The following is a 24,495-nucleotide window of genomic DNA, read 5'->3' as shown; positions in this document are numbered from 1 at the left end:
AATGGCATGTGTTCAACGTGCGCGCACATCTACGAACAAAGGGCCAAAGACGGATCCAAAGAACGTCCAAAGCATCCCAGTGGTAGATCTTGTAAATTATCCCAAATCGTAGCGGTATTTAACTTAGCCAACCCCTCGTGTCTCTTCCCCGTGCGTCGTCGAATCCTACCGGGCAATTAGGGCTCCCATAAATCTTGGTTGCGTCCCGACTCCGCGCGACGATGTCGACCTTCAGCGGCGATGAGACCGCCCCCTTCTTTGGATTCCTCGGAGCCGCCGCGGCTCTCGTGTTCTCCTGTAATCTCTCGAGATCTATGCTTTTCTAGGGCTCTGTCGTGTTGTGGGTATTCTTTCTTTGATCTGAAGGGTTCGGGTTTGACTGGTGGTTTTTGTCGAGTGTAGGCATGGGGGCGGCGTACGGGACGGCCAAGAGCGGAGTCGGGGTGGCGTCGATGGGAGTGATGCGGCCGGAGCTTGTGATGAAATCCATCGTGCCCGTTGTTATGGCCGGAGTGCTCGGGATCTACGGGTTGATCATTGCGGTTATTATTAGCACCGGGATAAACCCCAAGGCGAAGTCGTACTACCTCTTTGATGGGTACGCGCACCTCTCCTCGGGGCTCGCCTGTGGTCTCGCTGGCCTCTCTGCCGGAATGGCGATTGGGATCGTCGGTGATGCCGGAGTCAGGTAACGCTTTTGATTCTATCTAGTCTTCTTGTCTTTATGGTAATTAGTTTTTCTTGTTTTTAGTTAATTGTCTGGCAAACTAGATGATCAAGTGCTTTTACCTGTTGTTACATTGCCGTCATTATTCATGATCAGTGTCTTCTAGCTTTGTGTTGCTTTGATTTGTTTTGCTGCCCAATTAAACAAGTATTTTAGGATGTCAGTTTTTATATTTTTGGTATTTTTATTATGATTTTTTGATTTGTTTCTTGATATATGCCTGAGACTTCCAGTTTAGATATCTATTAAGACTTGTATACTATGAGCCTATAGAAGGCTTGAATAGTCCTAACTTGAAATAGCTCAATAGAACTCAAACATCTTGATATATGGAGGGTAATTTTCCGAATCTTGAAATTTATTTGTCTATTCTGTTTACTGATTTTTTTTGTTTGGGTTCTATCAAGAGTCACACGTATTTTGACCATTCTTGTATAAGGGATGTTCATAAAATGGAAGTCTTGGCCCGAAGTAAGTGGTCTGTTTCTGTATTTGGTCCATCCATGTTACTTCCTTTTTAGGATGGTCTTTTAATGAAAGTTTGATAGGGCAATCTTATTACCTTGCATGCCACCTTGTATGTTGTGTCATGTCAGCTTGCATGTCTAACAATGTGGTTGCATGGATACTTCTCATTTTGAGCATACTGAACACTGTCAATTACGTGCATTATTCTAATACAGGCAAGCAGAGAATATGCTAGATTGTCAGAAAGTGGAAGAAGTCCTATCATTATGTAGTTTTTTCTCTGTGTCCCTATCTAATCCATTCTTGGGCTTCTTAGTTACCCCATATCCTGTTGATAAGCCCATTTTCCTTGTCCTTTCTTCCATTCTTATATCGCCAGGTGAGTCTGCATTTAAGACAGTGTTCTTAACTTCATTGTTTGAGTTGTATTTTTAGTGATGGGACCTCTGATCATATCTGCTAGAGCACCACCACGACCATGCCACTTGCTATGGCAGATCCCAGACTCCCCTCTCTCTATGTGTCTTGTACTTAATTTGTGTAGATTGCATTTATACTTGTATGCAAATGGTTCATGCATCTATGCTTTACTTATGCAATCGTCTAAGTCAAACATCTTAACATCATGCTACACGTACTCATCTATGGTTTAGCATGCAGAGGCTAGTCTTTGTTCCCCGGTCCCATTGCTTTCTCCTTCAAATTGTGTTCTTTTCTTGCCCTGTTGATTCATTGAGCTTCATGCTAAGTTGGGGACTTATTTAATTACCTCACTTATGCCAAGTGCATGATTTGAGACAATCCAAGATTGTGAATTCTTTCTGTCCCAACATCTATCTTGGGCCTTGTTCAAACATGACATCATGAACAAACAGGAGGATCGGGTAATCATATGTTTTAGGTTGGTAGCACTATATGCACAGAGACTTCATGCATTGCTGAACAATAATTTATTTTTTTTTTTAACTATAATTGACTTGATAAGTAAATTATTGAGATAAAATATGATTTACAATTCAGGAGTTTCTTAACAGCATTTGAGTCATTCTCTCTGGACCCATCTTTAGGATTGTCATAGCAAACTGTGTCATAGATAGGCTGATGTTTTTGGACTTGTGACCTAAAATGCTATATTAGTAATGAAATACCTATGTTCAAAATTCTGGATTTATGGTATTATACTTGGAATATGACATGTCAATGTTTAACTGGAGTCCATTTATTAGCAACTTATTGGAGCAAACAGTTAATTTTAGTTAGGTGCTCCAGTTTTCTTATATCTGTTTTTTACCCATTTGATAATTGACTTAGAATATCTTTTTAGTTCATGTTTACTTGTTCCTTATTTCTTAACCAAGTAATCAACCAAGAAATGTAAATTTAATCTGGGATATCAGAAGTAAGATCAAATGTAGCTTACGTTCATTTGTAATATTGTGAATCTTGACCCATGTCCTGTTTCTAAGTCCTGATGAGCACTGAAGGTGGATTGGCTGTAAGCGTGGAGTGGAGATAGGATGAGAAGAGGTGACAAAAACAAATGTTTAGTTCAGTTGTTTACACACAGTTGGAATAAACCTGTGTCCTGTACCACTCGCACTGGCAAAGTACAGCTACTTTTATGAAATTAGATTCAAAACTGATCATTCTGAAAGTGGCACACTGATTTCATTTTATAATATCAAAGTTATATTTATTTTTGTGCATGCCACATGACATTGTAAATGCATGTCTATTTCAGGGCCAACGCTCAACAGCCGAAGCTATTTGTAGGCATGATTCTTATTCTCATTTTTGCGGAAGCCCTTGCTCTCTATGGTCTCATTGTTGGAATCATCTTGTCTTCTCGGGCTGGTCAATCTCGGGCAGATTAAGAAAACATGATTGCTATGCCATATTCCGTGCCCCTATATGTCACTGTGGAAACAAACAGGTGTTCCCTTTAAGCTTTATGATCACACACTAATATTTGTTTGGCACGTTACTGGCATGAGTCATCGGTTGACGGCCGATGAATTCTTATTCTTAATAATGTGATGTTTTGATCGATCTTGTAAGGTAAGGTTAGGGACCTTTTGCTGCAAATAACATGAGGTCAGCAACTGCGAAGCACAAGGATTTGTATAGTTATTCAATAATTCTCATATGGATCAAATTGCTGAATATGGTGGTCTGTTCTTCCATTTTGCTTTCATTTAATGTTGAGTTTTAGTTAAATTTTAACAAATATTTTGCTGGATTAGTATATAACATGCCTTAAATAGTCTCTTGTTCCTACACAAGCAGTATTTGTGGAGGACAACAAAAAAAACCTGAATGTTCTATAAACTTGGCAATGCAGCAGAGATGCAAAGAAAAAGAAGGAAATATAGCTCACTTGAACTTCTTGTTCTTCCAACTGTGGTCTCTCTCTTCTCTTTAGATTTAAAAGATGAATCTTCACACTTCAACAAAATTGTTGCATTGTCCAAATATCACTAGTAATTTATATTTCGCACATGCATTGATCAAGCCCTCATCAACCTGTTTTATGACAATCTTGCCTATCAGGATTCCTGTGAACCAAAGGGGTTACCCAAACCCTAATATACACGCAGTTTACAAGCTTTTGTTCTTTGACCACCACAATGAACGACTTTGAGCCCAACGTGATCAGGTTTTACATTTCTGATTAAACAGCTTAGAAAAAATAACACCAAAACAGAAAAGAGGCAATCGTCGACTAAAGAAAAGGCCTTTGTCCGTGGAAGCAGAGTTTTGGCATCATCTGACTAAAAAAAAGAGCCCCTCAAGTACCCTTAAGGAGACCCACGACGTTTAACAGCACAGCTTGTTTCACTGATGGCTTCCATGTGTTTGATCTGTACATGCACAAGATGTGAACAAAAGTTTGGTTGGGGAAAGAGTATCCCATAACATCCCACATAAGTGAAAAAAGTATAACAGCTCCTGTAAAAGAATTATAACCAACCTCCAGGTGTGTCAGCATGTGGTGCAAATTGTGATGAAAGCATCCCCACAACAGACCTCAATGCATCTGATACTTGCTCAAGACCACCGCCAAAATTCAAGCTTGCATTTGCATCAATTCTTACCTCAGGTTCACTTGATTCTCCCATGTTTCCACTATTTTCCTGGGTGGCTGAATCCATGTTGACATGTATATTGGCAAAATCGGTGGGAACAGAAGAATTCATGGTGAATGATGTGAACAGTGGGCTGCTGTTTGCTGGCGTCGATGCTTGTGAAGATGAATCTTGGCCATGACCCGGAGCCATGCTCCTGAAGATGTTAGCAACAAATTCAGGGGTGGGAGCACCTATGGGAAACGATGCAAATGGGAAGCTATTATTGTTTGTAGACCCTGCTGATCGTGTGTTTGATCCTTGGCCATGATGTGACCTTCTATTCTGTAAAAAGTAGCAGAGGTAAATAGCAATACTGTTAACACAGCTATAATTTTTACAAGCTGCACTACTTTCATGGGAATGATGGAGAAATAAAAAAGTCATAACCAGTTAATGTCACAAAACCCATCCCTACCAATCCATAATCAGGCTGGTTTCCAATACCCATGACGGCCCTTTTGATGAATGTTCCTATCATCCTGTAATGATTTTGCGGAGGGTTCAGGCAGGTTGATGCAATAAGAAACTTCGACTCTAGGGCATATGTTCAGTATTTGACCACTAGCCATAGTCTAGTAGATGACATTTTGGTATTTTTGAGATAATACAAATACACTAAAAATACAGCACCAATAAATGGAAAATCTGTAGTTTAAGGTTATTAAGCTACGAGTGCAAAACAAATGAGAAAAGGCAGAAAATTTTAGTTGAACAATAAAGAACCGCATCGAAATTATGTAGCAAATTGTAGAGGACAAACCAAAGAAAAAAAATATAACAGTTCTAGTTTAATCATATAGCTTAGACCAAAAGTTATCAGGATTACAATATTTAAAATGGTATCAAATATAGGTGCGATCGGTACACACAGACTGGTATTTACCAGTCCAACTAAGGATCAATACAGGATCATATATTTTGGTACCTGTCAGTACTTACTTTATTATTATTAATTTTCAGTCATCCCAAACAGTACATGTCAGTATACTACTCGATATAAAAGTATCGTACCAGTCTAACAAGTCATCAAAACCAACATCAGACCAGTATGTGCCCCTAGTATTTATCGATCTGACCAAGAAGCTACAATGGTACATATGCTTCAGTATCAGCAGGTATTCATTTTTCTATTAGATTTTCAGTGACACCAGGCAGTCCATATACTACACAACATGCAGGTGTTGTGCTGATCAGAGAGACTAACAAAATCAGAACTGGACTAGTATTTAAACAAGAGGTCAGGATCTGTACAGGACATATAAATTCTAATACATAAAACCTCTAATTACCTGATCTGTTTCTGCCTGCTGTTCCATCAGCTTTTTCTCAGTTACCTAAGATTTGATGTGCACAATAGATGAAACAAGATATCTAAAATCAGAGAAGAATAAAAAGATGAATCAGATGCTTACAATTTAAGTTTAACCATACCTGAATGTTCTCTCGAATTGTGTTGTTATTTGGGTCCAACTCCAATGCTACGAGAGAAACCAGCTCAAGGTTACAATGATAACCACAATGTAAATATGTTAATATTGTGCAGGAAGAAGCTTCATTGCTCAGAGCAAAAACAATAATTATGTATGAAATTTCTATCATGGTGTTAAACACAACTCATGCTTAAAGAATAATATATCACATAGAATGTCAAAGTTATTGGATTGTAACACTTTTCAGAGATCTCATGAAACAGATCTAGGTGCAAGTATAATGGTGACACGTCTTGGCTATAAATGTAACAGGGGAGTTGATGAGGTTCATACTTGAAATATATCGAGATTATAAAAATAAATTAAAATTCCCTGTTTACAATTTAGTAGAACTGATAACAGAAGGTTTGTGTAGTCTTTAGGAATTTGCGAGTACAAACATAGATTTGATGAACTAAAAATGCTAGAAGCTACTAATTGTGATGAACAAGATTCGAGCTTTTCCAATAGGCTCACTAGTGGGTTTGGTAAAACACTAGATTGAAAAAAAAAGGGATTGGTGCTCGACCAAAAAAAGTGGGCCAACAGAGAGAATGGAATGATGTTGCAAAAGCATTTTCTATTTAGTATCAGGATAAGGTCGTGAAAAAGGATTGGTTAGTAAAAAAACCATATTGGTATTTATTTTTGGTCGATGGATAGAATTGAAAACGGATATCAAGCAAATACCAAATTACGTAACATAATTGTTTCAAGCAGATATGAATACAAACTGGATATATAAAACACATACGGATTTGCAATAGAATTTTGGGTGATAGTGGATGTGGATGTCATATGAATCTATGATAACAGAAAAATAAGATATTCCGAGACTAATTCAATTCTACCAATCATATATCTAACATAGAAAAATTTTAGATAAATATGCAAAACATAAGAATCATGAGAAAAATGTACTGTAAACTAAAATCAATCAAATATTAACTTTTCTCAAGTACATGTCAATTTAATACTTGGATATATTCAGATATTTAAATATTTCAGCTATGTTTGAAACTCAACCTCCGTCCACATCAGAAATATTTTGAGCACCCACGTTTATGGGACTCCACTTGGACATGGAAACAGAATTTGATAGATAATGCATAGTTGCACACTCAATCCTTCCTTAGATTATGGTATTATCTGGTTGGATATGATGGGCTAATGCTAGGGTTGGAAAATGTGTGAAAAAAGGCTAAAAAATCACCCCCCACCCCCAAAAAAAACAAACATCCTATTTAGAGTTCTTTCTCCTTTTCTTCATATATACAATCAAATTAGATAATATAAAAATAAATTTAAACTGTAAAACAATAAAATACAAAATTGAAACATATATCAAATAAAGATTAGAAGCAGTACAAAAGAATACATATACAAACTAAAAAAGAAAGGAGTTATAATTAACATTTATGAATAATAAATGAGATGTAAAACCAAAACATATACCTACTCGGACCGATATCAGTTCGAGCTAGGACCAAATACAGGTCAGGTACCCGAGATGAATATTGTAAATTCCTTGCAAAGCTCGTACCACCAAAATACATGATGTGAATCAATGGCAGATGGATCGGGATCCTTCACCTCATAAAATTGTATATTAATATGGTACATATGCAGGACCCAGCATGGAACTGCTATCCCTACATCTTGATACTAATAAACTATATGCCGTTGTTGCAACAACATGGTATGGACCCATACCAAGTGGTAAGCCTGGTGCAAGCCCAATGTCAGGTGGTAGGCGTAACACTGGGCTTAAACTGTGCTCAGTTTGCATTGGTCTGCATCCTGATCGACAATTGGAGTGCTAAATACTGATTGTACTAGACTGAATCAAGCGGTCTAGCCCTGGGTGGCCTGGCAATCGTGCCTGGGTAAATGGATTATGTTTAACCAAGTAGCTTAACCCTACACCCTGAGTGGTGTGATGTATCCTCTCTCGCAAGAACCATACCTCAGCACTTGCTTCTCCTCCTTGTGTGCAAGGCAGCCGATAACCAGTGATCAGCATTTGTGCGCAAGGTGCGTGTCGATATGCTAGAATGGTTCGAACCTGTACCAGTCTGACTATGGACTGGCATGAGTCTAGTACCCGAATTAGAAACTTTGCTCTCAACCCACCCCAAACCCAAAATATTCATATCATTGTAAGATAGTGTTTATTAAATACAATGGATTATCTAAACTAAATATAATTTGCTGTCTCAATCTTTGGATTTGATATCTATAAATTTAGAACTGAGAATATAAAAAAATAACAGATGTCATAAGATTTGCCAAGCAACACAGGTAGAAGATAAGAAGCTTGTAATTAAAGAACCAAGCAACACATTGAGGCAGTTCACTATCTGGTCAAAAAAGGTTAATAGAGATTAGAGAATAACATATAAGAATAAAGATTTAAGAAACATGAACAGGTAAATAATGGAGAAAAGGGAGGGGTATAATAAGTTCACAAAAAACAGAACTTCTGAATATACAGAGTTGCAAATTTCACGACTCCATTGACCATCTCCTGGAAGCCAAAGAAAGAAAAGGAAATTGTCCCATGTTACACAGCTGAAAGATTTCAAACTTGGATAATGAAAATGGATGCATGAAGTGTCTCATTGTAGTAATTCTGTTCATAAATTTAAGTAGAACAGTGAGTCAATAAATGCTGATGCAACCAGGATCCAGTATCATGTACCAAGACAATCCAAATGTCAAAAACTAATAACGAATCATGAAAAGCATACAGAAACTTCTTTTTATCATATACAAATAGCTCCACAACACTTGAAAAAAATTATCAAATGCCAATATTCAACTAATAGCATCCAGCGTAATAGATATTCTAATAGATTCACTTAAGACAAAAGAAAGATAATCCTAAAATCTAAATGCACAGAAGAAGAGATGACATATAGCTCGAGAATACAAATTGCACATAGCAAATTTTAGTTGACTAGAATGGAAAAAGAGAGTAACCTCTCAGATAACCCTTTTCTAGAGCATCACGGTAATTTCCTTGAGCGAAATATGCCGAGCCAAGGCGACTATATGCTTTGCTATAATTTGGATCAATTTCAATTGACTTTAAGCAGTCTTCAATAGCTTCAGAATATTTCTTAATATTAGTATATGCAGCAGCCCTGGAAACAAAATATAATATTGTTAGCTTGTCAAACTTCTAGTAAAGTTGCAAAGAGCTTACAATATACATCGGGGCATAAAAAATGACAAAGGAAAAGAACGGTAATGAATGAAAGGCAGGGAAAAAGAATACTAAAGCTGTCTTCACTTTAGACCAAACAAAACAATGCCCTGGAACAGAATACACTAAAGAAAATAAGTTATATCATAAACCCTTCCAACTTTATGTCAAAAGGTGAAAAGGGACTAGGGGTAGGGAACGGTGGAAGGGGTAAGGGAAAAGCAATCCTGATCCGGAAAGATTTTCAATGAAAAGGGGCATGAGCTCTAAACAAAATCTAACATTCTTCCACTGTTTCTCACAGTCCATATATTTTTACTTATTATTTCATTTCATGTGAGAGAGAAAAAAAATCAAGAACAGCACTCAGGAGCGGGATTATATCAGATAAAGTTGTCAAACTGAACAGGCGGGAATTTGCACTCATCACTAGAATCAGCTGGTCAATTGTTAAGATTGAGTGAAATATAACCCTGAGAAATTGGGGGTATCATGGATTAGATATTTATGTAAATATAAATAGAATCTTCAATAAGTGCTTCAAGGCATAAATAAAATAAAAATAAATTTCATATCAGCTATGCTCCAAAAGCTTATGAAGATTCTATGTGAACTACCAACAATGACGAGAAACAAAGATATCAGTTTCATAAGATTCTGTATTTGCTAATCCATGGATAAAATATTTAAATGACAGAATGCTCCCTTGTCTTTGGAAATGCATTGTGCAATAATTCCATTTATGAAAATAAAAATATTTTAGTAATAAATGAGTCAAGAACTCAAGATATATGCTAAATTCAAGCAATGAAATAAAAAAATGGGAGTTCCTCTACAAAGTGGTGCATCAGCACAGTAAAAATATGGGAGGCTGCTGTCTTCACAATATGAAGATTTAGGTAAATGAGAACCCATCTGTGACAATGATTTCCAGCATACTTTGCATACTGAAAATGTCAGAATTGTAGGAGCAACAAACCTCCAGAACTTCCCCCAATTTCTACTCTATACCCTCCTGACAACTGCTGATCCCACCATGTCGGGTATCATGAGAATAGGCTGGTGGACATCCATACAAGTGCAAATAGTACAATTGACACAAACGATGAGTTCATGAATTCCATTAAAAGTTTCGGTAAATTGTGCTGGCTTGACTGACAGACCAGTTCTTACCTGTTACTGTAGTAAACAGCCTTCTCACATATTGCAATTGCACAGGTATACAGTTCAATAGCTTCAGAGTATAGCTTCATTCGGATGCAGTCATTACCTGATGAATGTAGTGAGTTAAAGAAATTTGTATTACTAAACAGATGCAGATGTAATTTAAACATTGAACACCCATATCCAGAAACAAAACAACACTGGAACGAATATATCATATAGATGCTAGAACACACCAAATCTGTCATCTGATTTTTGTTGATTGCCATAGGAAGAATGAGTTCCAGACAATATAACAGGAGAATGACAGTACAAAAACCATCTAGTCACAGTAACAATTGCAATGAAAATACACCATTAACTTAATTTTTCATCTTAAAACATTGAGTACCTTTTGACTTAAAGATTTCAGCAAGGTTGCTCAAGTTCATAACTTGCCTCTGCGAGCTTCCTATTTCCTAACAAGGAGGAAAACTGCTACAATCAATCATGAACATTATCATATAATACAAATTAAAGCAGAAAAATGAACATAATTTCCACATCAATTGTGATCTCCGATGATTGCTAGCTCATTGCTTGCATCTCCTACTGCTATTAGTTAAAAACTGAATTGTGAGAATTGTAAGAGTATGAACCTCAAACAGAAGTATCTAAAATTAAGCACAAGCAGATTTTATGTGATGAAGATGCTAGATCCTCACAGGAACTACACTAATATTAGGCATGTGCCTCGCATGTGATAGCACCTGTTTTATATGAACAGTTTATCTATTCTGAAGTAGTGACAACAAGCTTCATAACATTGGACAGAGACCATTATTATAAAAGAGATAGAAATATACTTAATAACCCTATTTTTTTTCATTCCAGAACCATACATGGTTGGTCAAGAGAGATTCATTATATAATGCAAATTGAAAATAAGAATGTGGGTAGCATTTTCTGTAAGTGCACCCTCAATTAGTGTTTCCTAAATTTCCTTTATTTCTTCTGCACCTAGAAGAGTGTGGCCCTTATACTTCACTGCCCTTACAAGTTGTTAATCTGAAATTTACTTTACCATTTAGTAATTTACATAAAAAACTGAATCTATTTTGAATAGACCAAAGGCTCCAAATTTAAAGGTGAAACCACTGAGCATCTCATTATTATTATTGCATCAAGCAAGGACAACATGGTCTTGGTTTTTACCACTTTTAAACTAATTGTAGAAGATACTTTTACTTTTGGATGACTAGTTCAACTGAGCAAGTAAATCAAAGACATTCTGGCCTGAAACATTAAACTAAGCAAAAGAGATTGATCCATGTATATGCTTTAGAAAGATGTCTGTTTGCATGTTTATGAATTTTACATCGATGCACAATATAGCATGAAAAACGCATACCATCCATGCTTCATCAAACAATTGTGTTGCTTTTGCTATTCGGTTTGGGTCTTCAGGTCCACCAGGTGAGCTCGTGAAGTAATTGATTTTATCAAGTCCAGCATAGAACCTACCAAATAATTCATCTCTAGAGACAGCTCCTGCAACATTGAAAAATTCCAAGTATTGCAAAACAACCTGAATAAATAACAAAAAATAAAAAAAGGAACTTTGATCATAAAGAATGGCATAATTTGATTACGAAGGAATCAAGATTGAATCTAGAATACAAGATAGTTATAATAAAATGGTAAAAAAGACACAAAACTATAAATAAGCACTACATAACAATCTACCATATTTCAGAACACCCAAAAAAGGCACGTTCCTGAATGGTTGAATCCACAAGTAAAGAAATTGATTGGCTATGCAAGCCATTCAGCAAATAACAAATTCTTATTCCAGCGGGAAAAGAATGGCTAATATAGTCGAACCAAAATTCTCATCTGTGCAGACAAGATTACTGTTAAAACATGGGGCCTTAGATAATGAAGTAGCTAAGGTTCAAAATACTAGTCAGACCGCAACATCCTTGGTATTAACTAGTCTAATCAAGGACCGGTATCAGACCATACAGATCAACATTGCCAGTATTTAATTATTTATAATTTCTTCAATGACACCAGATGGTACAAATGAGTCTACCTCCCAGAATACTAGTATCATATCGGTCTAGTTGCTGAAACAGGTATTAGACCACTATTTAAAACCTTGATATTAATGTTGTATTTCATCAACAGAAAAAAAACTTCATTGTTTAAGACTTACAGCCTCACAACATAATATGTTATATAAGAAGAATTATAAAAAAAATAGAGCTCCAAGTCTCAATTTCTTTCCTATGCAACAAAGAATAATATAGAACATGGACATAAATCATAAGAAATGACATGCTTGCTGCCACAAGAATGGAAAATGCCACATCAATAATGATAAATTGCAAGAGACAATCCATATAGCAGCTCCTAATTACTTTGTTGCTTATAAATCAGTTTGTTGCATTAGTTGTGTGGTAACTATAGTTACTGATGGATTTCTTTGTCTATAGAGGAGTCAAGAACTTCAAAATTAAAATTGCATCCCAACATGAACATGATGAAGCTAGACCATTGATCCAATTGCATGATTCAAGTCAATCAGTGAGTTGGATACATTATCCACTACCAGCATGGGAAGCATCTTTTTCTTAACTGATATAATTTGAACTACAATTTATTGGAGACCAGCGATAGTTTTCTTGAAGAATATGCAATGAATAAATGCATTGGCAATGTTTTAAATCATTTCTTTCCTTTCCATACAAAAGTTTTAGAAGTTGACTTGATCAACAAGCTGAGAAACAAAAGCAAAATAAAACTGTCCAAAAATGTGATTCAAGTCAATCAGTGAGTTGGATACATTATCCACTACCAGCATGGGAAGCATCTTTTTCTTAACTGATATAATTTGAACTACAATTTATTGGAGACCAGCGATAGTTTTCTTGAAGAATATGCAATGAATAAATGCATTGGCAATGTTTTAAATCATTTCTTTCCTTTCCATACAAAAGTTTTAGAAGTTGACTTGATCAACAAGCTGAGAAACAAAAGCAAAATAAAACTGTCCAAAAATGTTATAGACCTAAGGACAACAGATACCATTTTAGATTTAAATTATTACCTAGGCCATGGAGCCCTCCAGCTGAACCTTCACCCTGACCGATAATAGGAGAAATTAGACAGAGTTCATTACAGGACATTAATAATAATAACAATAATGATAATCAATAATAATAATCATAAAAATGAGCACCAGGAGAAAAACAATGCTCTTTCGAAATTTCTTTTGTTTTCTAGGTTGCAACCAGGTTTGTAAAAGTAAACAAAGCAACAAAAATCCAACTGGCACATGACAGTAATTAGCATATAGCACTATTATCTTTGCATTAGAAACAACCGAGTAATGATCAGCACTGTATCTTTGATTTAAAAACAGCCAAAACCTGATAAATATCAAATAGATTAGAACAATCTGTGACAAATTGAGGATCTATCAGATGGAAAAAATGTATTTATTCTAAAACCACAACTGAATTAGTCATATCACAAAAGAGTGGAAAACTAAAAATATCTATCTGCACTAACCAAAATGAACTTTAAACTTTATTATCTGACTAATAAATTTAAAAACCTTACACCTTACTGTCATGGACTTAGCTGGAATTGCTTAAGTCATGAGGCACCCTTGCAGCGATGTCACAGACTAAGCTGGAATTGCCTAAATTGTGAAGCACCCTTGTACCAATGTCACGGACTTAGCTGGAATTGCCTAAGTCGTGAGACACTCTTGCGCTAATGTCATGAACTTAGCTGGGAAGCCTAAGTCATGAGGCACCCTTGCGTTATCCGTCCGCAAGGGGTCAGTCTAGTTGCAACCTCGCTTAGTTTCGAAGGATTTGTAAAAGAGTAAATTGATTAGTTTGAAAGCAAACGATAGACAAGTCTCGACGTCTCGCAAAGAGGATAACTTTACAAGCAATTCAGCAAACACTCGATGTATAAGAGGGAAAAGAGAAGGAGAAAACAAGGGTTTTAGAAGGCAAACGAACAGTCGCAAGTTCACAAACGATTACTCATTGGGTGTCAGATGCGATGACAAGTTCTCATAGGCTTTACGTGCGAACTTGTAAATTCAATCAATGCCCAACACTACCCTAAACCCCCATCAAGTCCTGTGCCACTTGGGGGGTTCCAAGGTGCTTGGATGACTTATATTTTGCACCACACCACAACCTACAAAAAACAGGCCATGGCATGAGAAAGTTGGGCTATTTTGGGGCATTTTTGCCTATTCTGGTGAGCAGTCGCTCTACAGCGTTGCAAACTATTCCTACTCACAGTTTCCAAGCAAAAATTCACAAAAACAAAACAAAACATGCTGTCAAACATATGAACAAGCAAACAAAAACGATAAACGGTCCGTTGACGAAGATGTTGTGGGTGCGTGACAACCGTTCGTGACATTACAGTGGGGGATATGATTTAACGCAGCGGAATTGGTCATAAACAATTAGACAATATTTGTAATAAAACTTGATTGTGCTCCACAACAAGTAAAAAATACAGGAATCTAATAAAGGAAAAGAAATTGTAGAACTAAAGTATGAAAAATCTCAAAATATTTATACCATTACAGAACTAATAAATTTATTAAAGATGTTGAGCACAATAATTCTGACGTGTGTGCATTCATTGTGCTCTTTTCTTTTTTTTCTCTGTTTCATTCCCTTCCATATTTATATTTGACAAAGTTGTAATGTCTCCTTTAGAAATTTTAATGCACATGTTGGCTATACTTACAAGTAAGTTAAAAAGGTTGCTCATAGCATAGAACTATATGCAATTTAATAAGTGCAATTAAGATAAACAATGGATGGGCTAGCCAAAGCCCAAAAAAACTTGAATTGGGCTTAAATACCTGTTAGCATTGTCACAGTACACAGTTGACTTTCGGTCGGAGATATGTAGATCAGGTGTCAGTCACACCTACACATGCTCTCATGCCAAGGGCTATCTCCTTTCTCCAGATAGCATGTGCGTCAATGTGGCTCACATAAATAGCAATGATCACTCACTTCTCCCTCCTTTCTCACCCACCCACCAAAGAAACCAACGCCACCCCACTCCAGCCCACCCCCAACCCCCCAAAAAGAGAGAGAGAGAGAGAGAGAGAGAGAGAACAAAGTAATCTCACATGGTCTATCATGCATTACCATGCCACTAACCTTAATCTTCTTGTGAAACTTGATGAACACCTTGCCCAACCCAATCCATATGACATGCAGGGGTTGGGTTAATTTGTGGATTAGGTATTTGGGATATAAATAGAGCATAGAATGAGCCCTTAGCCAATCCAGTATCCAATGTATACAAGAAGCAGTAAACCAGAAAAAACAGGATACCTCTTCTGTGACAATTTACTAGGTCTGTGGAGTAGGAGGACAATAATCTTAAAGTTCCAGGATTTAGGAGAATGCTTGAAATCAAGTAGTTTCTACTTCCAACCACATCTTTCTCATTAATTAATTTTAGCTGCTACATGAAACCCATTCTTGGCATGCTCATTCACCTGCTGTTGACACACTGGAGGAAGAGCAGTCTTTTCTCCTTCCCTCCGCTAGCTTCTAATATCATTCCAAATTTAGCAGGTACCCCAGCTCTTAAAAATGAATTAACAAAGGGTTCCAAATAAGTTAATGCAGGATATCTAGAACTCTATACTTCGCATATCCATTAGAAACATTACAAAGAGAAACTAATATTAAAGTACACAGACCATGAACAGGAATCCACAAAAGCACAAAACAATGGCATATACATCAACTGATACAAAGTTATGAGAACGAAAGAAAACACATACTTTTGATGCCTCTAACATTTCAGAATCTTCAGCTGCTTCCGGGGAATGTAATGTTGCATGGGATGCATCCCCTGCTGCAGCAGAATCCAGATATGATCTTAACTGGTGTTGACCAATTTCTTCGGATGTGAATAAATCCAACAGCAATCCAGGACATATCTTTTCACAAGAGGAGGAATCTAGCTTAAAAACATCTTCCAGACAATCTCTGACAACATCAATTGCTTCAGAATCAACTCCAGGAGCCATTTCAACTGTTCTCACAAACCATTTAGCCTATTAGCACATGAAGAGATGAAAGGCATTGCTAAAACTAATTGTTTGTGAATTGATTAAAGCTTGTTGCTTGAATAAGCCTATACTAATGCCATAAAGGTCATTATCAGGGGTGAAAACTAAGACACTCAAGAGAAACTTTTTCACCTTAAAATTTTATCAAATTATCCCAAAAAATGTTATAAAATTCAACAGATCAAGATGAGGTCATACAACTATCACATCACAAATCTTCAAATAGAAAAGGCTACCTGCCAGAAAGTTGGCCAATAACCAATGCAAACATCTTAAGATTGTTTTGTTTGTATTGTTTATAGCCCACATAAAGAGGCTAGTTCACAATCACCTGACTCCATAATAGACTCAAAGATTGAAATGAAAACAAATTTATGAGTGCACAAATGCTCAAACACTAAAATTTTTGGCTGTATCAGAATCTGAATTCTAATTAAAGGTGTTCAACGAAATTAGATACTAAACCAGTAAAGGGCCCACATCACTATTTTGCATACTGTGTTGGTCCTTTAGGATTAAGCAAGCACCTGCAGAGTATCAAGTAAATTAACTCCTCCAACTATATCCATTTGATATGATCAATATATAATTGAAACATCCTAATACCAACAAAGACTTGAATTTACTGAACTAAGCACCAATTAAACAATTCGTTTTAGCAACATCACTGAAGCCAATTTTAGTTTTCAGTGGTGAATCTTTTAATTTTCGGTGCAAGTTAGGGAAATGTTATGAACCAGTCAATCGGCCACAATCTAATGAATCATTCTTCAATCTAAAAGGTTGGTTGCAAAATATGTAATGCAATTGGTGATACAACGTTAAACTTTAAAATGGAGAAACTGACGTCTAGGTGTAGGTTGGGTCACTTTTACCAAAATGTAGAAAGATAAACCGCTGATCTCTAAAGGTACTTCATCATGATATTGTCACCAAGTTATGGTCATAATGAATTCCTGTTTTCATTTAGAAGGTCTACACATGAAACAGATGGCACATCATGAAGCCCTCTTTCTTTTCTTTTGGAGGCAAAAAAATGATAATCCTAATAATTCGTGTGCAGGAATTTAACTACCGCAAGCGACACTAGGGTTCTGCAGGTGCATTCGACGATGGAACTTCATCGAAGCAACTGTTTCTGTTACCGCGTCGGATCCCAAAATTACCAGCATACGTCCCCGATCTTTTAGCTTGTTATCCATCGGGCTTGAGAACCACGTTCGATCGTGGGTAGGATATTAAATGGAACGGAAGGGGGAGAAGGAGGAGAGAAGACGGACCAGATTGGAGGAAATCGAGGAAGGCGAGGACGATTCGGCGGCAGGTCGGGGAGTCTGACCGCAGGTTCACCATCTCCCCTTTGACTTGGGAACGGGGGCTTCGCTCCTCCCTTCGCGTTTGCTTGCGGCAGCGGCTTCGCTCTCTTCGACGGGAAAAAGGATTATTAGGCAGCGACGAAGTTCGTTCCTTCGGCCTCCGCACTCGGGTCGAACATCTGGTGATCCGATGACGGCTATGAGGGGATCCGCATACAATGGATCTTGGTCCACTTCACCCAAGGCTAAATTTTAGAGGGAGATTCTTGGATCGGCCCGGTCCACGCTGTTTCCTCTGGTTCAATCAATCACAATCATGCAGATCGATGGTGGAACTTAAACCTCAATTGATTCTGAGCTTTATCATTGATAGGATAGTGACGTGTCCCTAAATGAAAATTCCAAGACCGATGATCGATTAGAATCTTTTTTAATGCCTTCTTACTTTCATCTACGGTCCATTTCGGGCCGGTTTTTAAGTGTTCAAATAACAAAACAAAAAATTAGTTTGGTGGTAGGGCATTTGACTTATTTATTAAAATTCCATCTTATAAATTTACATGCTTTGATTAGCTCAATTGGCACAAAAATTGTATCAAATTATTGTAATGCTTGGGATAAAATCCTGCCTTCATTTTGAAAATACTAATTTTAGGATGCTGATTATCTTAGTTTGTAAGAATTATATCAAATTATTGCAATGGTTTTGGGATCAAATCTGGCCTTTACATATTTGAATAAAAAGAATGATGTGCATCAATATGACAATAGAACAAAAGAACAAAAAATTGTCAGTCAGATATTAGTTTAATTTATTCCAGGCGATACTAAGCATAACAAAAAACGCTGCATCTTAATTTAAGAGAATAAGGGATGAATGGGAAGGTAGAAAATCGAACCGATAGAATGATCAAAATCAAGAGTAGCATTGCATTTGTGAAAGATTTTCTACTATCAAACCAGAATAGCGAGATTATAGTGGCAAAAGAGAAATGACCAGAAACTTTAGGAGAAATTTGCTCAACCATAGCTGACATGAAAGAAAATTTTGATGTGATGATGACGGACTATGAAACTTCCTCGTAGTTCACTAGTGAAAATGGAATCCAATATATTCAACATGACTTTGAACCAGGTGATTCGCCCTTTGTATAATTCAGACAAATTAAAAGCAGTCACTGTCGAATATGTATACCAATGCACACACCAAGCACGAGGATATACACGTCCCAAATAAAGCAAAGACAGACAAACGATGATAATTGGTAATGTAAAAATTTTGGGCATCTCAAAAGAACATACACAGGAACAGAATCAGTCTTAAAGAGGTCACTAGTCCAAAAACTTGAAACCACTTGGAATCATAAGAGGAACAAACTAACGGTGCAAATCTCCATTTAAACAGAGAAGACAAGGCAGGCGCCATGGAACTACTCAAAAGATGCAGATGGTGCCCCTTGTCCATAGCCTCCACCACCACGGCCGAATCCTGGTCTGCTGCCGCCACCCTGCAAGGACTTGTGATTAGTATATCTCTCGACACAAAATCAATGGATACATCACCATCCACATCACTAAACAAATATGAAAGTTTTCACATTCTGTCCCCTCGAAGAATCACTACACAAATGTCATGTTTGTTCCCCCCTGGATTGAAAGAATTGAGTTTTGTTCAAGCTAATCATGATAGCTGATGACACAAACTGATTATATGGAGATAGCTGAAGACTTCAACATACCATGAAGTGTGCAATTTGGAGGGTTTCTATAGCTCTGTCCTCCTGGAGCATTTGTGCTTAATCTGAACTAACGATGTGGATTTACAAGAAAGGTAGCCATTCAACAATAGATCATTACTGCATCTTTAGGTTCCATAAAGAACAAGACACAAATACTTTATAAACATGCTAATCCTAGATAAGTAGGCCATAACATAGTATGAACACAACAATAAATAATCACACAAATACTTTACACACGACAACCTTAGCTAAGTAGGCCATGACCTAGTATGAACACAACAATAAATAATCATTTTCATATATTTGTAAAATTTTGTCAAAAAGATGCATTTTGATTTAGATAGTTAACAATTAATATTAAATTGATAATAAGAAGATCAATATTTTTACATAAATACTCAATTTTGCTGCTGCTTTTTTCTGTAAGTCATATCCTTAATTGTGTTCTCCCTTGATGGGCACTAAGCACCCACTCACTTTTTGGGTCATGGGCCATCCACCTGTTCCTGCTGTTGTGCCACACAATAGACACATTGCCACTGCCATTGCTACTACCTTAGCCACCACTGTGCTGTTTTCCTTTTCCTTGTGCCATCATCATGTGCTGTTTTCCTTTTCCTTGTGTCATCATCATGTGACGACTATTGCCCCTGCTGTGGATGAAGGGAAGTGCAGAAGAGAGGAGAAAAAACCATCGCCTGTCATTTCAATCCTCGGTGATCACAGACATATGACTAATCCCTAGCCTCGTTTATAGAATCCAAAAAGCATACTGAACATATCTCCCACAAACTTTTTCCTCATATATGCCTCCTGAAAACTTGACCTGCTGCCAATCAGATTCAGCCATCCAGGCATTTCCAATCCTCTGATTCAATTCACCTATTACAACATATCTGATCCAGATCATTTTAAGAACAATTGGTCCTATACCTGATCCAAATTTTTAGAACCTCAGTACATAAAATTTAATTTGATCAATTTTTAGAACCTCAGTCCATAAAGTTATTGACAGGTGCCACTGTCAAACACAAAAGCAGAACAATCTTTAGATTTGTTGTATCAATGCTTGATATAACTAATAGCCATCTAGAACAATCCAAGAAAGGTCCACTAACCATTTACTCAAGAACATAGAACATCAAAGGATGGAAGTCCTAGCTGGCTACATGTCAAACAGCAAACAGTTCAATTAGAAAGTTAAGAAAAACAATACAAGTTTGACATTCCTTAGTACAATGAAACTCTCCAGACGAGAAAAAGAAACTGATGAACATGGTGATTATCACATATGTTTTCAAGGCAGAATGACAAAAGGGAATCAGAGATGAAGTGTTATCAACCCAGACAACATGGTATCTCAGATGATTATCATGAGTAAGAAACATCTTCTCAGATGGCTCCTTTGCTTTTGGCATGATCTGTACCCAAATTAAGCATAAGAAAACAATAAGCAATCTCTACAAAATTATTTAAAACTTAGTCCGTTTCTGGATTAGACATCTTGGACTGGTATGGTATCAGTATACTGGACGATATTCGGACATACACCACCCTTATATCCTTCACTGAAAAAAATAAAAAAATGTGCGGCTGTACTAAGCCATATAGTCTGATTCTTAGTCTGACTGGCAAACACCAATCAGTATGTGGTACAATCAATATCTGAAACCTCACCAAGGATGATGTCCAAGCGGTATGTAATCAACGAGATGTCAAGACAACACAGAACATATGAATAGAAAAGGTATGATGTTACAAGTTGACTAGAATGAAACATAAATTAGAAGATATATTATTCAAATAAAAAACCAAGAAGATAATTCCAAAACACATTATATGAGATGAAATCTTGCTATCAGAAATATGCCAGGAGTCATAAAACATAGCAATAATCATGAATTTTAGAAATATTATATCATTTTCACTATGACCCATTCTTTAAAGAGTACAAGCTCCAATACATTTTCTAACTAATTAAGCCCTCCATAGGATCTTCTCTCCTTCTATTATTTCAATAACATATTTACTTCTTATCCCTTTAGACACACTTTCAACTACACAAAATTGTTTCCCCTACAAATTTTCCTGTCAATAAAATCACCAAATGCAGAAAAGCACTGAAGTCCCTAGATATATATTGATAGCCTACTGATGGCATAATCTGAACAAACCAGTAAAAAGAACATAGGTATAAGATAAGATAATTGATTAATCATTGTCTCCAATGACATAGGCTGCAGAGCAACAAACAGGTAGAGACAATTTAACTTGACAACTAATAATTTAATATTGATACCCCTTCTATCTATAATAACAATAATCTGTAAAGTCCGAATATTTGAAAGATTGGTAGATGATAATGTAATGGAGTTTAACTGCACCTCTTCTATCTACAACAACAAGCCATAAGGTCCCAAAACTAGATTTATGAACTTTTTCTGGCCACGGAACACTACCGAGGGCAGCAACACTAGTGAAACTAATAGCAGTCTGAATCTTCTTTCAACATTTCTTTTACTTATAGATTCTATTATAGATGGTCTCACAGAAAGCATCTTATCGCTTTACAGGTTTTCCTAAAACCTTGCAGTACCAAACATAATGTCCATCCTACATCTGATTAAGGATAAACACTTATCTAAATCATACATCGCATTCGGCCTCTTCAAAATTGGAAAGAGAGATTTGATACAAAATGCACATAAAAAATAGACAGATTAAATATTTACCCGGAAAGATGGCTGGAACTCAGGAGGTGCTCCACTCTTGTCACCAATATCACCTGGAGGGCCAGCACGAGGGCCTCCACGATAACCATCCCTATCTCCAAACCTCGGCCTATCTCCTTCAAACCGGGGTGGTCCCCTGCGGAATGATTATGATTAACACAATGTAATCACTGATAGACAAGTAAAACCACTAATACATTGAATGAGAAATAGTAGTACCTGGGACGGTCACCAGGAGGACCAGAGCCAAATGGGCGGGTCGGCGGCCTCACAGACTTCTTCAGGGTGGCAGGAACGATCTCCGAGGGCAGGTTAAGGAAAGTTCTCAGGTACTCTATACCATCATTAGTGAGGTACCAGTAGTAGTGCTGCCAAGCAAAGGTCTCCCTCACATACTCCCTCGACTTGAAGCTCTGCATCAGCTTGATCACCTGGAGGTTCGGCACATCAATCTCCGGGTGCTTCGCAAGGTTATAATCCTTCTTTGCGTACAGTACCCCCTCTATAAAGATCACAACAAATGCAGATAAAGATGCAATACTTCAACTATGCACAGGCAATGTTACGACTGAAAACCCTACACCAGAAGATGCACCGATGTAGTGGATAGAAGAGAGCGACGTACCTTGGAAGAGGTACTTGCAGATCTCATGGCGGTTCTTCTTCGGAATGATCTGGGAGAGATGAACAGAGGAATCAGAGGAATAAAGGATGGAGATCGAAACAGGAAACGGAGAGAGACTGGCGACAAAGGTGAGAGATGAGAGTTCTCACCATGGCTTCTTCACGCAGGAAGGGAAGCCTCTGCAGGCGAGAGAACGAAGTGCAATGCGCCGACGAGATGAGGCAAGTAGCCAGCAAAACCCTAGCAGTATGATTTGTTATAGCGGTCGCCGATGGGCTCGATATGGGCTAATGACATGGTGGACTGCTATTTATCGGGTCCTTTATATATACGCCTAAATAATTTTAGGAGATAACCCCTATCTCTTAAAAATAATAATAATATAATATTTTACTAATTAGAATCTCATTAATTTCGATTTTATTTTATTTATCATCGCCGCCTATGTATCATACCATCACCAATGCTCCCCAATACTTACTTTCGGCTTGTATCATGTCATCACTTATGTATCATGTCATCGTCTATGTATCGATCGTCGTCCCTCATCTTATACTCTCCGTCGATCATTGCCTTCAACCTGTGTTCCTTATTATTTATTGTCGCCCCTATCTCGCACACTCTCGGCTTGTGTCTTTATAACCAACGCGCTGGTTACAAAGGCCATCACCATCGATCTCCTCTTACGTCAATTAACATCCCTCAAACAACCTAACACGAAGGTAATAATATCCATGGACTCGCAAGCCCCGATCAAATTCTATCGAGAAGACCGATTCCAAGAAAAAAGATATTATCCGAAATATACATCATACAGGTCTCTTCTATCATACCTTCAGCACTCATGTTCCATACATTATCAAGACCATCCAGAAAATGTATCTTTTGTGCTCTTTCATCACTATCGGGAATATATATTTTTGAGTGCCTCAAACACCATGACTTCTGATTGTTTTTAATACTTTATCTTTTAAGCCTTTAGCAATTTGTTTGTCATCGTAACATAGTTGTTCACACATCTCAATTTATGATGTGACATCGTTCTACTACGTCTCAAAGGAGACGAAGGATGCGAGGGTGAGGCATAGGCCAAACCTATTACAAAAGTTGTTGATGATGTCCCTCAAAGGTGGCCCCAAGGATCCATTAAAATTTTAGAGTTTTGGAACAAACATCACTTATGCTATATGTGAGCAACACATATGTTATGTCCATCGTCAACTTAATTATTCATATTTATAGAAGTAGAGATTACTAAAATGCTTAAACCATGCTCGATAAATATCTGATTGGTCACTAAGTGCAGATGGGCCCCAACGACATGTTCAAGAATATGTGATGTAGTGGAGCTCGGGAGTACTGATGATATATTTGTATCAATATATTGAATCAGTATATTGATCACACACTGTTGTCACTATATATGGAGCGGTGGCAACTAAAGAGTGGCATGTTAGTACTTTTACATTTCTTAGTGTTTCTGGGAGATTTACAAATGCCCAAAATTTGTAAAAGTTACATCTTTTGGGTTAATATAACAGATAAAAAAGATTACATCTTCTGGGTGGAATGGAATATATAACTCTAAAAATATTAAATCATTATAACAAACATAAAAAACTATTTCTCACCTCCTCTTTGATCTTCACATTGCCTTGTTCTATCATTTATTTTTTTCTGACATTTCATGTCACCTCTATCGATTAAGATGAGAAAAAGAAGAAGAAAAAAAAAAGAGGGGCAAAGAAAAAGGGGTTGCATGAGAAGACTTTATTAGAATTAAGTGATAAATTAA

At 37.0% G+C, this 24,495-nt stretch overlaps 3 protein-coding genes across 3 annotated transcripts; 1 reads left to right on the top strand and 2 right to left on the bottom strand.

Annotated features, from left to right (window-relative positions):
• The first annotated feature begins 137 nt into the window (after positions 1-137).
• Positions 138-3,358, top strand: LOC135644692 (V-type proton ATPase subunit c1-like). Its single transcript, XM_065162513.1, has 3 exons — positions 138-297; positions 403-688; positions 2,937-3,358. Exons 1-3 carry the CDS (start codon positions 222-224, stop codon positions 3,067-3,069), a joined length of 495 nt encoding a protein of 164 aa, XP_065018585.1. The 5' UTR covers positions 138-221; the 3' UTR covers positions 3,070-3,358.
• Positions 3,359-3,640: 282 nt separating this feature from the next.
• LOC103993547 (uncharacterized) lies at positions 3,641-17,803 on the bottom strand. Its single transcript, XM_009413645.3, has 11 exons — positions 17,566-17,803; positions 15,995-16,248; positions 13,256-13,289; positions 11,555-11,694; positions 10,556-10,622; positions 10,174-10,270; positions 8,775-8,938; positions 5,755-5,801; positions 5,613-5,657; positions 4,167-4,605; positions 3,641-4,056 (listed from the first exon to the last, which is right to left on the bottom strand). The coding sequence occupies exons 1-11, from the start codon at positions 17,636-17,638 to the stop codon at positions 4,031-4,033; spliced, it is 1,386 nt and encodes a 461-aa protein (XP_009411920.2). The 5' UTR covers positions 17,639-17,803; the 3' UTR covers positions 3,641-4,030.
• A 1,032-nt stretch (positions 17,804-18,835) lies between these two features.
• On the bottom strand, positions 18,836-22,981 carry LOC135644546 (small ribosomal subunit protein eS10z-like). Its single transcript, XM_065162212.1, has 5 exons — positions 22,850-22,981; positions 22,701-22,749; positions 22,295-22,577; positions 22,076-22,211; positions 18,836-19,109 (listed from the first exon to the last, which is right to left on the bottom strand). The coding sequence occupies exons 1-5, from the start codon at positions 22,850-22,852 to the stop codon at positions 19,032-19,034; spliced, it is 549 nt and encodes a 182-aa protein (XP_065018284.1). The 5' UTR covers positions 22,853-22,981; the 3' UTR covers positions 18,836-19,031.
• Between the last annotated feature and the right edge of the window lie 1,514 nt (positions 22,982-24,495).

Source organism: Musa acuminata, chromosome BXJ3-8, assembly GCF_036884655.1.
Source record: "Musa acuminata AAA Group cultivar baxijiao chromosome BXJ3-8, Cavendish_Baxijiao_AAA, whole genome shotgun sequence".
Taxonomy (NCBI): Eukaryota; Viridiplantae; Streptophyta; class Magnoliopsida; order Zingiberales; family Musaceae; genus Musa; species Musa acuminata.
This window is presented reverse-complemented; position numbering and strand designations above follow the sequence as displayed.